Genomic DNA, 16,270 nt, shown 5'->3' with positions numbered 1-16,270 from the left:
GCACCCACCCAGGGCACCCAGCTCGGGCAGTCCTGGGAAGCACTGCAGCTACGGAGGGAAGCACTGGGCACCCACGCAGCTCAGGTAGGCAGGCAGGATCCAGGCGGGGTGGGAAAATAAAGATCAGGCTTGCTGTTTTTCTTGGGTGGAGCCGCTTTCCCGGGCTGCTGTCAGGTTGCCTGCAGGGCTTCCTGCAGATCTGCACACAGCACAGTGCTTCGCTCCATGGCTGTAGGGGCAGTTTGTTGCGCTCCAAGTCATTTAAGGCGCATTACACTGCTGAATTTCCTATAGCAGCTGGAATTAATATGAAATACGCTGCTAAGGCGTTCAAACATTGACACCATTAAAGTGGTGCAAAAGCATTTAGCCCATTTTAAAGTGTTGTGCACACACACCTCTCGTTTCATCTACACACGGCCAAGGATAACAACACTAGCCTTTCCACAGGGTACTTGTGAGGCTGAATCTGTCTTTATAAACTCAAAGGCCCCTGGGTGAGAAGAAGCATGGAAATGCTGAGGATTCACATCCTTTATATCACATATTGAGCAGAGCAGCCTCAGAGTGTTTGGTGCAGATACAGACAGATGTTTCCTCCCTTTCCTCAGCAGCCGTTTCAATCAACTATCCTGGGAGATAAACAAATGTGGCCCTCAATACGACAGTGCACCACACAGGCATTTGGCAAACACAAGAGCTTTTGTGTACTTCACCTGGGATTGGCCATGGATGGGCCCAAATAAGTAGGCAGGCATCCTCTGGGCCTGGAGCACATGCCCAGTACTAATTTGGGTGGAAGCAGATGCCAATGAAAGCACTTTGAATCCTTCTTTGGGACTGATCTGCAGCCCAGCAAAATTTTACTTGGATCTGATTTAGTTCCTGCTCATACTAAACCTATTTGTGATATTTATATAGCAACAAAACTGCTGCAGTATTGAAGTGCTTGAACACAACAACACAAGAGAGGCAGCGTTTCAATGCAAGGCAGGCTCTGCTCTCACTGAGTTTGTATTTTGGGATTTTCTGTCTGGAATGTCTTTGGAGACAGGTGGTTTGTAATTTGTTAACATAACCCAAAACAAATCAGTGGGTTATTTATTAAATGAACATAAGAGGACACTTACTCATCACATAAACCAAACCCAAAGCCAAGGTCATTTCCCCACACTCGTCCCCTTTGAGGGATCTGCACTCTGGAACTTGAGCCCAGATGCCCAGAAAAAGCCTTTCCTAAGAAGTCTAACCCAGATTTAACAAAGATGACTGAGAATCGCATGGGATTTTCATTGCTGTTTGGCACCAGAATTGTATCCCTCTTTGGACAGCTGAGCTCTGAACTGAGCATTTCCCCAGCCTTTCCCCCAGGACCTTTTGTGATGTGTCAAATCAAACTCACTCCCCTCTCACTTGTTACACTCCTGTAAATATTGTGAGCAGGGATGGATTGAACACAGTGCCCAGAACAGAGCTCCTAACCTACCTGGGATCTTTGGCCAGTACCTTAACACATCTAGACAACTGCAACAACATGAGGCTCTGGCTTGAATGTCAGTGCCTTCATGCACACAAATGGCAAAGCTGAGTACAGAGGCAGGCAGTGGCCACATTATTGATTTCTAAACTCTCCTTCTATTTCCAAGCCTGGTTCCTAGAGGAGCTAAGAAGGATGCTCAGACTGCAGTGATGCCCCTCAGGCCAGACTGCTGCTGCTGAAAAAAGAACTATTACTGAGATTACTTATCTCAGAGCCTGCCAGCAATCTGAACTACCTCCCTGGCAAGCACAGGTGGGACATACTTCTTGTGCTCTCCATGGGCAGATCTGAATAGGGAGTGAGATTTTTCCAATCCAGTTTGTTCTTATTTTACCTTCTCTTGATGCCTCCAGGAATCTAGTGAATACTCCTCTCTGTTCTCTGTTACAGGCCAAGGGACAGATGCGTGGAATGCCTCCCCCTGTTCCCAGTGTGGCTGGAGGGGAAATAAAACTCTACTGCATGCACCACATTTTAATTCTGATGGGAGGAAAAGCCTCCCTGTCACACACTAGTGGGAATGCATTAGAGCTCAGTATGAATCTCCACACCAGTCTGGAGTCCCATTGCCACCCAAGACCTCTCGCTTCTTCAGAGAAGGGCCTCAAGGATGACCATCTAGCACAGTGCATTTTACATTTAAAGAGTTTACCATGGATGCTTATTTAGCCTGGAAAGTGGAGTTGTGGGGAAGGGAGCGAGGGGGCTTAAAAGAGAGGCACTCATGATGAGTCTGGGGACTCATCATCTTACTCTGTCTGGATACAAGAGGTCCTGTGCCAGGCTGGAAGGCCTCTCTGGAGCCCCTGTCCATGGCATGCTAGTAAGTTTAAGAGAGCAGCAGCCTTCTGTTTGTTCCTGGTGGGGCTGCAATGCTGCTGTAATGACTCATCTCAGAGTCTTTAAAAAATGCTTTTGAATTGAGACATGCTGCTTTGACGAGCACAGATTTTCAAGTACTCCCCTAGTTACCCCGGGTACCCCACCAAGGCTTTTATCTTCAGCCCCATAGCACAAACTGAGCCAACCACATGCACAGTGCCATTGTCAAGATGAAATGTGAAAAGGAAGTCCAGTTTCTCTGAGTGTGCTTGCCCCACAGAGGGGCTAAGCAGACAGGAGGAGTCTTAGAGTAAGTAACTGGCTTCCTTAGCATTTCTTCAGCTTTTGGTGACATTGCCATCCCACAAGGCTTTTCCCACAGCCTAAAAGCAGGAGGCGGTTTCATAGGAGCCACTTGTTAAATAATTGGCTGCACATCACCTATTACATTGATGGCAGGTACATGCAGAATGAATCAGAGCAGCTATTTCACTTCCTCTGTGAAATTCTATTGCAAGAGGTCTCTGTGTTAATGTTGGGGGTGGGTTTTAAAAGAAGCCGGCTAACATTATGACCATCAACAACACCCATTGCTGTCTAAGTTAAAATAAGAGAAAGCAGCTGAATCCCCCACTCCAATGCACAGCCTTGCACATTTGGCCACAACCCTAACCCAAACCCTGAGAGCTTTTTTCTTTCCTCCAAGACTTCAGACTGGATAAAGCAATTATCTTCTTCAAAACATTACCTCCTGTATTTGGTAGTCTGTGATCTTCCTGCCTGCCCTGGGACTGGCCAGTCAGTCCACACTGCCTGCCTGAGTCCATTATCACTGCTGTCTGATCTCAGTTTTCCCTTTAAGTAGAACAAGGCCCACTGCTACTATGAGATTATGCAAATGCAGGCCAGGTTGTGGCACTGCACAGCAAAAGGAAAGTTCTCCCCTTATTATAGAACTGTGGCTCATGAACAGTTACAGAGATTACTATGCATGGATAGGTAAAACCCACTGGGCCAAAGTCAACTGAAGTGGAAGCAAGTGCCAGTTGTGCTGCTTTTAGCCCAATTCATGTAGCCCAACTTCACTTCTCTGATGGTTCCTAGTTATCAGTCAGCACATCTTCATGAAGACAACCTCAAATCACATTGTCGTCTATTTAGTCTAATGCAAGAGCAACTTTCCACACAGGTGTCACCCTGGGAAATGGTTACTAGGTATAAGTTTGTGAACTTACCTTCTTCTTCACAGTCAAGGGTTGTTCTGTAGCTAAAATAACCAGCAGCTTTTGTAAAGCACCACCCTCAATTGCTTCAATCTGAACTTTGGGATTGCTGCAGGAAAAAGCAAAACACATATTGTGAGAAGAATGAGATCAAAAGGGGAAGTCCCGTACTTTGCTGCTAGTTAGTTTCTAAACAAGCTTTTTAATGGTTAGGAAGTAAGTTTCAAAATCTATTGCAAGACATGAATGAATGTAAACTAAATAGTCCAAAACTTCTGCCTCAACTTCTCTCTCTGTCGAAATTTAATTTATGTCTAAGAAGGTGACACCTGTTGGTGAAAACTGGTATTGTTCCAGGTGCCTTGTATATAATAACCCCCGGCCCAGATGTTTCTAGCTAGAGTGGACGAAGTACTTGGCAACCGCCAAACGGCTCTTCAAATAGGTAGGGTCACTTGAATTTAAGCTATGTATTTCAAGACCTTCATATCAAGCAGGAAATGCTGCTGCTCTTTCTCAGCTGGACTGAAAGCTCCCCTCAAATATGCACATGCCCAATTGATTGTTAGGACACAGGCAGCATTGCCATAGGGCTCTGGCTGTGAGCCTTTGAGGCCACCTCAGGGACTACAGGGAAGAGGGCCTGTGATAGAGGTAATGCAGTAGCCAACTGTACAGAATCTGATCCTAGTCTGAAAGCAATGATATTCCCAAAGTCAAATTCTAAGTGGCCAAACAGACATGAAAACCCTCTGATGCCTCCATGCAGCAACGCGAGACAGAATTACCAGCACATTTAGAAACAAATTGCTGTCTCATTTCATTTTGGTGTCATGGCTTCTGTGAATTACTTTAATTAATAACTAATTAAAGTTGAGTTATTTAATTAGGCAACTAGCATACAACTGGGCATAAGACAAAACAACAAATAGCACCTCTCCTGTGCAGTTTTCCTTGCTTCTCCCTGGGCCTTGCAGAGGCAGTGCACTTTCTAAAGCAAGGCAGTTCCCAAACACAGATGGGCCATGCCAGGGAGTGCCTTCCTTCCTTCATTTAGCTGCCATTTACTAATGGGTGTGGAAGTGCCTCATGCCCAAAGTGGTGGGCTGGTGTATCTTGCTTTGCCACCAAACCCCATATGTCTGAATCTCAAAGTCTTCAGCTCTGCCCAGAACCGTGGGTAAGTGCTTGGCAGTTGCATCTGTGCTGCTATTGGTACTCAACCCAGCTAAATTAAAGCCAGCTCAGGTGTGTTTGTGTGAACTGCCATCATACCTTTGACTGCAGTGCAGACAGGCCCTCACACATGGGTTTATCCTGGATGTAGATTTGTTAGGACTGCTTCTCACCCTTTAGGTTTCTATCTTTGACTAATGTGAGAGGAAGAAAGGGAAAGTTACTCTCCCAGGTTCCACTCAGGACAAATACTACAATTCTTTTCCTCCTCTTAAGGAGGCAAAGGCAGAGTGCAGGGCATGGGGTCAGAGTTAATGTGAGGTAAGGGACAGCTGACTCCTCAGTGTACTGTGAAGTGGGGTCAGCCAGCATCCAAGTCAGTATCAACCAACTGGCATGGTGGTGGAGGGGGCATCTCATAACCTTTACAGCGAAGGGAACATGGCTTTGTAACTTAGCTGTGCCAGCTACACAACTCTGGCTTCATCAGGAACCATAACAAACATGCCTCGTCTGATGCCACACAACAGGCAGATAGGTGCTGAAAAGATCAGCGTGTCCAGACAATCTGAACTGCTGGCAACACTACACAGAAGGGGCATGCTAGGCTTTCTATACTGAGTTTCCTAAGTGTACCAGTGTCTCATTAATAAGCAGCTTTCAGCCACCACAGGTGTTAACTCAGCAAAGATCTCTCCCATTGCATCTCTTGTGTTTCATTCACACCAATTGCTCCATTAATCCTTTTCACTTTAAAACCACATCTATTCCTTAATGGCCTTTTACTTAAGTTCTCACTTTGCACCTCTCTCTTGTTCCTCAGTTTCTATTAACACACTGATTTATTTAAACACTTATCCACCATTCCACAGTCTGTAATGTGCCATCCGTCTTTCACCTCACCTGGAGAAGGGACCTTTTCTCTCCAATGCTTGCAAATGACCAGTTATGACTTAGTCTCACCCCAACACACAAATCTCACTTAAGGATTACAAGTGGCTAAAACCATCCCTCTACCTGTAAATTCCCAACTCTGGACCCACAATACCCTGCTGCTTGCAGGGTCTTGGACCTAGCTAGTCTTAAACACAGAACTCCAAGCACTGGCACTCAAAGAGTCTTCCTCCCTCTTAACTGCTAGGTGGGAACCCCTTTCCCTACTGCTTAAAGGGGGGGCAAAGAGGCTTCCTATGGCAGAATTTGGCTCTTACTGGTCCTAGATAGTATGCCAGGCATGATCCTTGATTTGTGTGGTATGATGTATGGATCAAAATTAACATGCAGCCTCAACCAAAGCAAGTAGTGAGGCAAGACAACAGACACAGGAGACTGGGAACTTCTGACGCAAAAATTTTCATTTGCAGTTCTGTCAACAATTGCTATGAAAGCTTTGGATGTCTCAACAGCCAGCATCCCCTTGCCACATCAAAGTACTACTCAGTGTAAGGGTGGTCAAACTGGCCCTTCAATACTAGGCAGCTCATTGTGTCCATTGTACAATGGGGCTAATGCTTTTGATTTGCTGAGGGGTGAAGCCAGGGTTATTCCCTGGTGAAGTGCTTTGGCTGCTGCAGGCTACCAGGCACACTTAGTGCATAACCTCAGCAAAGAACCTATATTTTTGGTACCCTGACACTTAAATGAACAAAGCATGTTGCCAAGCCCTGTCTATGCTCCAGCTCATGAAAAAAATGTTTCCTTGCTTTTCTTGCCAACTTTTCTTGTTCAGGCTGTATCCTGGGCATGTGTACTCAGCCAGGGGGAGCTGAGTGATTGTGGTCTTTTTCAAGTCCAGGAAGGCTTAAAGGCAGTTCTTCACCATGAATCTTTCAGGGTGAGCAGAGAAGAGTCAAAGGCCAAAGGCTTTCTTCTCAGTGAGATGGGTACTGAGAAGCAAGCATGAAGATTTGGACCTGTGCGTGTCTACTGGATCCTGAGCAGACCTCATTTCTAAGGAAAGGATTTGGTACATTCACCTTTCTCCGCTTTGAAGCAGCACTTGCACTGCAGCTAGACAAAGATACCTGGTCTCTGCTACAATAAAACACTTTGAGCTCTTTTGATTACCTGAAAGCCACCAGAGCACCTAATGCCAAAAATTCGATGAAAAACTATACAGTTTGTCCAATAAAAGATTTCACCATAAGAAATCCTTGCCTCTTTTATAATTCCAGGACAACCACAGCTACAGCATCACTGTAACACTACCAAAAATCAGACAAAAGAGACAAAGGTAAAGGGGGTCATAAAACACAGAAACACAAATGGGCTCAGGCAGGGAGAAGCATCAAATTAAACTGATGGCTTAATACTAGTTCATAAAAACAAGGCAAACAGAGCTGTCCCATGTCAATCTGGAGCCAAGCAAGCTGGCAGGAGGAGTTTCTGCTGGGAGACTTGTGGGTGGATCAGTGTGGACTCTGCATCTCATACTGTCGCAGTGAATCCATGTTTTAGAGACAGCAGACTCAATGTGCCAGATTCTAATTAGCAGGCTGACCTCAGCACAGAAAAACAAGGATTGTGAACGCCACTTCCCAACGGCTTTTTTTTATTCTTTTGCCCCTCACCTGATAGCTGTGATAGCAAAAGATACTATTAATAGCAGGCTGCATCTTATAGGCTGCAGCAGCAGCAAGTTGGAGCAACAGTCCCTATCTGATAAGTATAGATCTGGTGGCTTATTTTTCCTGCCCCCCTCTCCATCTGCAAAGACTGAGACTATTTGAAGGATTTGGGAGGGAAGAGAGGTAGCAAATCCCTTAAGGCAAAGGTCAGCAACCTGTGGCCTGCAAAGCCATTTGATTTGGTTTATGGACACAGGACTTCAGCAGCTGGACAGACCCAGTTTAGGTACATGGTGGGTGGGCAGGTGCTAGGTCCTTAGATGTTGCCACTGCTTTTCCCAGTGGCTGCACAGGGAAAGCATCCATTGCCATGGCTTTTCCCTATGGCAACAGGGGAACTGTCTCCAGCCAGTGTCTGCAGGGAAAAATGCAAGTGCTGCTGAGGTCTCCCACCACTGTGCAGAAAAGCACCAGCTGTGGACATATGCCCCATGCAGCTGCTGGGAAAAGCAGTGGTGGTGACAGCACCTGCATCTTAATACCTGCCCGCCATAATGTCTCCCAGACGAAGGTATCAAAACACTCTACAAATATTATGTTCCTCAGCAGCTACAGCAGGTGAGGCCTTACAAAATGAATGCACAAGTAGCCTATGGAACTCACTGCCACGGTACAAGACATGAATTGCACAAGGTGCCCACACCAGCCTGGCTCTGCGTGCTGGCTCCAGTGCAGGGGGCCAGTCTGTGGGCCTGATCTGCCCTGCAGACTGGCCCTGCTCCCCTCATCCAGCCTACAGCTTGGATGCGTTTGACATCCCTGGATTACATGAACACCAACAATTGAATAAGTAAAAACAATTAAGGTATACAACTCATCTGCTTCAGCTGCAGATCTATTAGATACTCAATTCAGCAATGCAGAGACTTCTGAGCACTTGCCTGTCCTTCAGTCTTTAACTCAGGATCTGAATTAGCAAGCATTAGTTCTGCAAAGCTGCCTCCACAACCTGAGCAGCTACTCTTTGGCATCAACATCTGAACATTATTCTGCCTAGAAGCTTATGCAAGCTTATCTCTATGCAGCTACAAAACAAGTATTCTCTATTTCACACACTGAGAAATATTCTAGTAGGTTACCTCCATAAGCTGAAATTTTCTCCAGCCTCCAAAAAAACACTGACTCTTCACTGAATGGAGTCTGGGAAAGGAAATGAAACCCCATTTCGATGGGAAAGCAGCTGCCAGAGTACTTGACAGGGGGTCTGGAGCTCATTCACTCCATAGAAAGGTGAGGGATGGTAAAAATCCAACCAGTATAATACACATGTAATTCCTAGAAAACTCAAAAGGATGATCAATGGAGCTTTTAGATTCTGGGATTAAGATCGCAGGTTAGTTATCAGAGAAGAGAACTTGTATATATGAGCTCTACAAGGAGCCCAGCAAGAAAGAGGAAAGGTGAATTCTGGCATCCCCAGCTGAAAACTGCAGTAAGAGCCCACCTGGGCCAGGAAGATGAGCCCACTAGAATGATCCAGTCATCTGTCACACCACAGCTTCTGACATGGGACAACTCTAGTGCACAAACAACTTGGAAGCAGTTGCTGTAATTCACCCTAACAAGAGTCATGTGGTGAAATCCTGTTCTTGGAGCAAGCAGAAATAGGCTGTGAACAGGCAAAGGGACAGCAGAAAATGCTAATCAGATTGTTAAAAGCTTGTGAGAAGTCAGAGACTGATTAATTTGGTACCCAGTGGGCACATTACACATTCATTAATGTGCAATAGTTACTGCGCATTTAATTTAGTACTTGCTTAAGTATTAGCATGGTTTTGGACCAGCACATTATTGTGCAGTGTTATTAGGCTTACCGTGCAGTAAGCATCTTGTGTAGACATACCCAGTGGGTTGCAGTCAGTATTGTGACTTGGGACTGAGTTTTCTGAATACCTGGGGTTTCATTTTGTGCTTTTTAAAACTGTCTTAATCAGCTGCCTGATTTGTGCCTGGGAGAAAACTGTGCTTGCTATTAATCCTGTGAATAAAGCTGAACCACTCCACAGTGTTTCAGAATCAAACCACCCCAACCCCAGATCAGTCAGCCAGCGAGCAAAAAGACATCCCCTCTAAGTCTTCTTGTCTAATGCTGATAAACAGAGATAATGCTCCATGGCCAAATGGTATCATAAAACTTTGTTTGGTGAACACACCAAAGAGCAGTGCTCTAGAACTTTTCTTTTTCCATTTTTCACCCTAAAAGCTTCTCAGATCATCCAAGACAGACCTGGCAGCAGCATGACATACACAAGACAAGATACTGCACCTATTCATGCTGCCTACAGAACCACGTTCCTGCAGGTATCGCTGTGCTACTCAAAGAATCCTCCTAGCAGCTTCACCAGAGGCACAAAATAATTGTCTGTTGCATGAAGTAGGCTGGACACTAGGAAGGAGGAGGAGGAAGAGGAGAAGAAAGAAGGGAGAGGGAGAAATTCCATTCTTTCCTGCCTCCAATAAAGAACTAAGTCCCTTCCTTTTTTTTTATTTCTGCTCTCAGATTTTCTACAACAAGCAGCTGCGATTTTTTTCTACATACAGGCATACCTTAGAGATATTGCGGGTTCGGTTCCAGACCACCGCAATAAAGCAAATATCGCAATAAAGCGAGTCACACGAATTTTTTGGTTTCCCAGTGCATATAAAAGTTATGTTTACACTATACTGTAGTCTGTTAAGTGTGCAATAGCATTATGTCTAAAAACCAATGTACATACCTAAATTAAAAAATACTTTATTGCTAAAAAATGCTAACCATCATCTGAGCCTTCAGCGAGTCGTAATCTTTTTGCTGGTGGAGGGTCTTGCCTTGATGTTGATGGCTGCTGACTGATCAGGGTGGTGGGTTGCTGAAGTTTGAAATATTGCGAGAATTACCAAAATGTGACACAGAGACACGAAGTGAGCAAATGCTGTTGGAAAAATGGCACCGATAGACTTGCTCGACGCAGGATTGCCACAAACCTTCAATTTGTAAAAAGCGCAATATCTGTGAAGCGCAATAAAGTGAAGCGCAATAAAACAAGGTATGCCTGTATTAGTTACAAGAATTTTAGATTCCACGGCACATCAAATTCTTGCACATCACCACCACCACTGTCAACCAAATTTTCAAATGCAGTCTACTTCTGGTGATAAGAGGCAAAAAGGACCTAGCTGCATTTTCAAATTCTAGAAAGAGTCTGTAACCTTGGTAGGTAAACAATTCAACTTCTGACTTGAAAACCTGAGCAAATATTATGTGAAAGTTGCTGGGAGCAAGAGAGAGCAAAGTAAATATGGAACCCTGTGGTGCAATTTGTAGACAGACATTTTTCTGATTATAACCACACTGAATGGAATCTCTTATGCCGATAGTTGTTACTGCTATTCAACCAAAATATAAATTTAGTATATTGAAGTTCTTTTGTCACTTCTATCAAAAATAAATAATGAAAGCTCTGCAGTAAAGGATCTAGCTGAAAAACTGGTATGCCTTTTAATGCTTTGTTGGTCACCTAGAGTATTAGATCTAATTAAAATCTCTGAACCATAGCTAAAGAAAAACTCTTGAGGTTAGGAAGTTTTACTGGATGGGAAGGTGTACCATTCAGCTTTCAATGTTCCAAACATTTCTATCTTTTTATGTGAAAATGCCTCTGCTAGAGATAAAAATCAGTACTTCTCTAATAAAAAGCCCATTTGAGAAATCTGAAAACTCCGTGCATCTCTATACAAATGAAGTGTGTGATCCTGCTCAAAGATGAGCAGATTGGACAAAAGAAATACAATAAGACAGATCTTGGACTAAAACATGAAATTCAGTGGGCATTAAGCCATGAAAGAATGGCAGTATTTGAAACTTCTGTTGCAGAAATGAAAAATGTGATGCTGGTTTCGAGCCTAGTCTGAAAGCAGAAACACACTTGGCCCGAACAGAGGTTTCTTATCAGACTTGGGCACATAGTTTAATCCGCATAAAAGAGCAGCCCACCAGAAAGTATGGGTCTTAACATACAATACTCAGTTATGGTTCAAGCAGCCATCCAACACAGCCCTGCAGTCTCAGACATATGCACCTGTGCAATACTAAGTGGAGCAACTGTAGCCACACTTTGCCACTCACAGTCCAGTCTGTTTCTTTAGGTTGCAACATATCCCGTGTCAGCATATCTAAGCACCTTCATAAGACAACATTCCTCCTTTGTAGCCCTTTCTCCCATCCTGTTGGCAGGGAGAGAATGTGTGCATGTATACAGTGCAGTGTTTTGGTTTGGCAGGGATTTTTTAATGCAAATATTGCTATGCAGTGGTATTAGAGAAGGCAGACTAAAGAAGTACTTTTGACCTCTGGAGCGAGCTCTGGAATGGTCCCTTGCTGATGTGGGAGCTCCCCACAGTTTCAGCCCAGCCCCTAAGAAATCTCTGTAACCTCAAACCTCCACGGTGCTGAGGAGCTGAGATGCCTTCAGTGTTTTCACTGCTGACCTTAGATCATCTTTCAGATACTTCAAGTACAGGGCACTGGGCCTTACAGATAAGGCCCAAGACCTTGAATGCCTCTTAAGCGCATTTTGTGGGAAACCTAATTTGGGTCTTTTCTCTCCCCAGTACATTCAAGCCCTACATTGTGGTGACTTTTCCTTCACCCATGAAGAGGTGATTACAGTTCTGCCCTGTAGAGCCTCCCGAGCGTTCCTATCTTGACCCTGAGCTCTTCATCAGCATCCCATAACAACTGCAACAACCGGCCATGAAACGGATGTGCTGCCAAACTGTCAGCTGCATTTTTAAATGGATGATTCTGACCAGAAGAAAAATAATTATATTTTATTGCTGCTGTTTCCTTCCACACCTTTTGGATTTGTAACTTTGCCTGGGACAAACTTCACATGTCATTTTATAGGCCCAGCATATTTTTTCTGTTGGTGCTGCAAGAGGGTGACTGTGCCCTTCAGCAAATTAAAAAAAGAGAGAGAAAGAAATAGAAAGCTAACATCCAAACCCATCTCCTGCCGCTCACAGAACTGGCAGAAGGGAACATTCCATTTTCTGCCAGTTTATATTTCACTACGTTATAGTTATAACTTCCCACAAGAGGCTAGAGATTATTACAAATTGACAAACGAACGGCATGTTTGTCAGAACATTGCAAGCCTCAACAGCACAAGGAAAGAGGAGCAGAAGTAATAAAAACAAGTGCTGAAGCACTTCGATCAGTGATATTATAACTCTCTAATTTGTAACATGTAGTAAAATTGAAATAAAACAACTTGGTATTGTGCCCCGAGTAAGCCGTGTTCAATCCAACCTTTCTGTGTGCTGCAGAGGAAAGGCGTATTACAGCAGCTCCTTCTTCAATCTTGAGGAAAAACTAAGCAGCAAAGGGATGTGATGCACAGAAAATGGATCCACATGAGTAGGGACCTAATGCACTTCCCCACCCAGGCAACAAGTGTCAACTTATTTTGCATTTTCTCCCGTCTCCCTTTCTGTCAACTGAATTCATACCAGTGATGGTACTCGATGGGCAGGACACTGAGGACTTTGTCCAAGGCACTGTCATGCCAACCCCAGGATTGCCTCCAGAACACAGCCCCATCCACTTGCAACAAATCCCATATGTAAGACAGGGTCTTGCTGTAGAGTAGCCCTGAACATGCACCACTTGCAAGTTCTGTCTCAGGTGTGCTAACTGGCATCAGCTCAGGGATACTCTAAGGCAGCTACCCTGCTTCACTGCAGAGATGTGGTGTCTGTGGAGGGGAGTACATAGGTCAGGAGTGCTTCACAGACTCAGTACTGGCTGTGGTCTGGAGATAGGGTTGAGGCAGGGATAGAAGCAGCTCAACCCACACTGCACAACACTGACTTACTGCTCCCATGACTTAAAATTAGAGATGCGAGAATAATTTGTTCTGCCAGTCCTGCACCAAACATGATAATGGGGTTGTCTGCTATGGACATCTGTCTACTACGCACTGGAACACTCAGAGTCTCATTTCACATCTGTCAAATAGCCTTCATAGGAACTTTTGGTGCTGTAAGGCCTATCACAAATTCAAACTGGTGACCCAGTTACTTGCTTTTCATTTATGTTGAGTGACAAAACTGTTTCCACAAGATCAGAGGTGTTGGTGATAGAAGAAGATGATTCCTAGTAATACTGAGAGAATGCATGGCACTAGTACTAGCTCTGAGCCTACATGCATCTCAGGCTTCTGAAAGGGAAAAAACATTTTAATAGCACTGCTAACTCTCTTGGCTTTACTCCTATCATGACACAAAGTTTAAAATTCAAAATTTAAGAGATACTTTCAGAGAATAAAAAAATCTCAAGTAGAGATATTCAGTGGAAGAGAGAAGTATGGAAAGCAGTAACACTGATAGACCCCTGAGGCAAAAGCAGAGAACAAATTAGACATGAGCCTGCAATGCAATATGGCAGAGGAAAAATCAAATTAAACTGAAAAAGGCTACAGTGGTGAGGTGGGATTTGTGGATGCACGCTCAGACACAGCACAGAGCCAGGAGGTGAAAACCTCCGTCTGCACTGCTCTGGCAACAATGTACCCAGACAATTAGGCTCAGGTCTGGGTACCTCAGTAACAGAAAGAAGCAAACTAGACAGGACTAAATGAGAGCAAAAAGCCCACGAAGGAGCTGGAGAGACTGCCTTAGAAGCAAAGATCAACAGTAGCATGTACTTGGTGCCCAAAGAGATGAGACCATGTACTTTTTGAACGCTGGCATGAAGGAAGAGAAAAGCTTTGGGGGGAGGGGAAGGGGGTGGCTATTAGGCCTGTGCAAAGTGGCTAGTATTCGTTTCAGATTTGGCCGATTAGGGGGACAGTGATTTGATTTGGTGATTCAAATCACTGTCCCAAATCGATTCAGCTGAATTTGATTTGGAGATTTGGCTGCTGCCGAATCTCTGAATCACCCAGTCTCATCCCCTTTCCGCTCTCCCAGCCTGGCAGTGGCTGCCCGCCCGCCCCAGCTCCCAGGACTTTGGAAAAAAAAAAGCTTTGACTCACTGGGTGCTGCCTGGCAGGGGGGCGATCCCTGCTGCCACCCACTGCCCCGTGCTGTGTGGGGGGCTCTTCCATGACTGCCCCAAAGCCCAGAAGCCGCTGTAGGCACTGGTGAGTCCGGGAGGGTGGGGGTGTCATTTTTTTTCCTTAAAGGACCAGAGCTGGGGCAGGCAGGCAGCCGGGAGGGGGGTCAGGAGGCTCATGGCACAATCCCTCATGCAACACAGGGCAGTGGGGATTGCCCCCCCCCGGCAGCACCCAGTGAGCGCGGGCTTTTTTTTTAAAGCACTAGGACCTGGGGCGGGGGGATGGGCAGGGGATGGGGCCTGGCAGGCATCCTCTTGTGGTCCCCTCCCCCCTCCTCCAGCCCTCTCCCCCTCCCCTGCTCCCTGCTTACTGGCATGGAGTCTGCCTCCAGGTCCCCATCGCAGCAGGCGGAGACTGCCTGAATCAAAGCTCTCCAAATCTTTTCTGAAGATCTGGAGAGCTTCGAATCAATTTGGACCTTTTTCTAAGTCTCTTGATTTGATTTGGATTTGGAGATTCAGCCACCGAATCAGACCAGATCTCCTCCATATTGAATCAGCACCCAAAGCTTCGCAATAGCTACTGGCTATTAGGAGTAGTGGGACACAATTAGAGAAAGAAAAGTTTAGACTAACTATTGAGAACACAATGACAAAGGAGTAAATTCTGCCCTGCAATGTCTATGCCTATGTCCTTTAGATCTGAATGAAAGCAATGTGTGCATGTCTGATGAGTCTGGCCTTCAGCCTTGCAAAGACAATGGTGAAAGCTCCATCACTTGTGACTTTGAACTACACTGGACAGAAATTTGGACGGTTAAGAGTCATGCTGCAAAGCAGAGGACATCAAGCACCCTCACATGGCAGGGCCTGAAACTCATCTGTCCCATTTAATCTACACCAGTAAGGGCCAACCTTTTTTGGCAGGCATCCCTACACCCCCTCACTTCTAAGTGCCACTCCAAACCCTTTCCTCTGCCATATCTGCTGATTTGCTTTCTATTCCTTTCCTCTGCCATATCTGCTGATCTGCTTTCTAGTCCCTGCTCTGTGCTCCCTGAGCAAGCTGCTGTTTTGCTTCCTGATTCCTGCTCCCTGTCTGATATGATGCTCTGCTTTATGCTCCCTGCCCTTTTTGCCACTGTGCTTCCTGTCTCCTCCCCAATCTGCCACATGCCACACACAGAGGCTCCCTATGCTGTTTGTGGCATCCCTGTCATGGCTTGGTCACCTCTGATCTACACCCTTGAACATGCTACTGGCTGCTTTGCCTCCTCTGTGGTGCTCTTTCCAGGCCCAGCCAGGTCATAACCAAAGCCCCCAGCAGTGACCCCTTACGGATGCCAGCAGCTGCTGTGGTGACTGACTCTGAGTGCAAGAAACCATCTCTTGTCCTGTGTTCTCAGTGTCCCCCCTGCAGTGGCTAAGCAAATTAGAAGAAGGAGAGAAACAAAGGGTGCTTGGGCCTTACTAGCAGGGATGCAAAATGGGTCAAAATGGGGAAAGAGGATAAAGGTACAAGGGTTAGGAAGTCCCCATCTCTTCAACTAATTCTTTCCTTCAGTTCCCCCCCAACCATATTCCTTTTGACCCACTCCATTTTCATTCTGTTCTCCCTCAAGCCTTTTACTGTACCAAACTATGCTCTCAATCTGTCCCCCATCTGAGTGCAGTATCCCCACTTTGTTTGCCTAGCAAGATTCAGAAATCCTCCTCAAGTATCCATGTGGATAAGCTCTGAGCACAATGCTGAGCTCTCTCATTTTACTGAAATACATCCAAGGGCCATTAGTACTGCAAGTACATTAGCATTCTCTGATTTTATTAACAGCTGATCTACATG

At 45.4% G+C, this 16,270-nt stretch overlaps 1 protein-coding gene across 4 annotated transcripts in view; it reads right to left on the bottom strand.

Annotated features, from left to right (window-relative positions):
• Nucleotides 1–16,270, bottom strand: part of SIL1 (SIL1 nucleotide exchange factor) — a 234,451-nt gene that overhangs the window by 9,166 nt on the left and 209,015 nt on the right. For all 4 annotated transcript variants that reach the window (XM_019534832.1, XM_019534835.1, XM_019534834.1 and 1 more), the window contains exon 8: nt 3,598–3,694. In XM_019534832.1, the coding sequence (XP_019390377.1) occupies nt 3,598–3,694 (97 nt within the window). The remainder of the gene's footprint in view (nt 1–3,597; nt 3,695–16,270) is intronic.

This window comes from Crocodylus porosus, unplaced genomic scaffold, assembly GCF_001723895.1.
Source record: "Crocodylus porosus isolate Cpor-Errol unplaced genomic scaffold, CroPor_comp1, whole genome shotgun sequence".
NCBI lineage: Eukaryota > Metazoa > Chordata > Crocodylia > Crocodylidae > Crocodylus > Crocodylus porosus.
The sequence above is the reverse complement of the archived record's forward strand: the minus strand, read 5'-3'. Positions and strand labels throughout refer to the sequence as shown.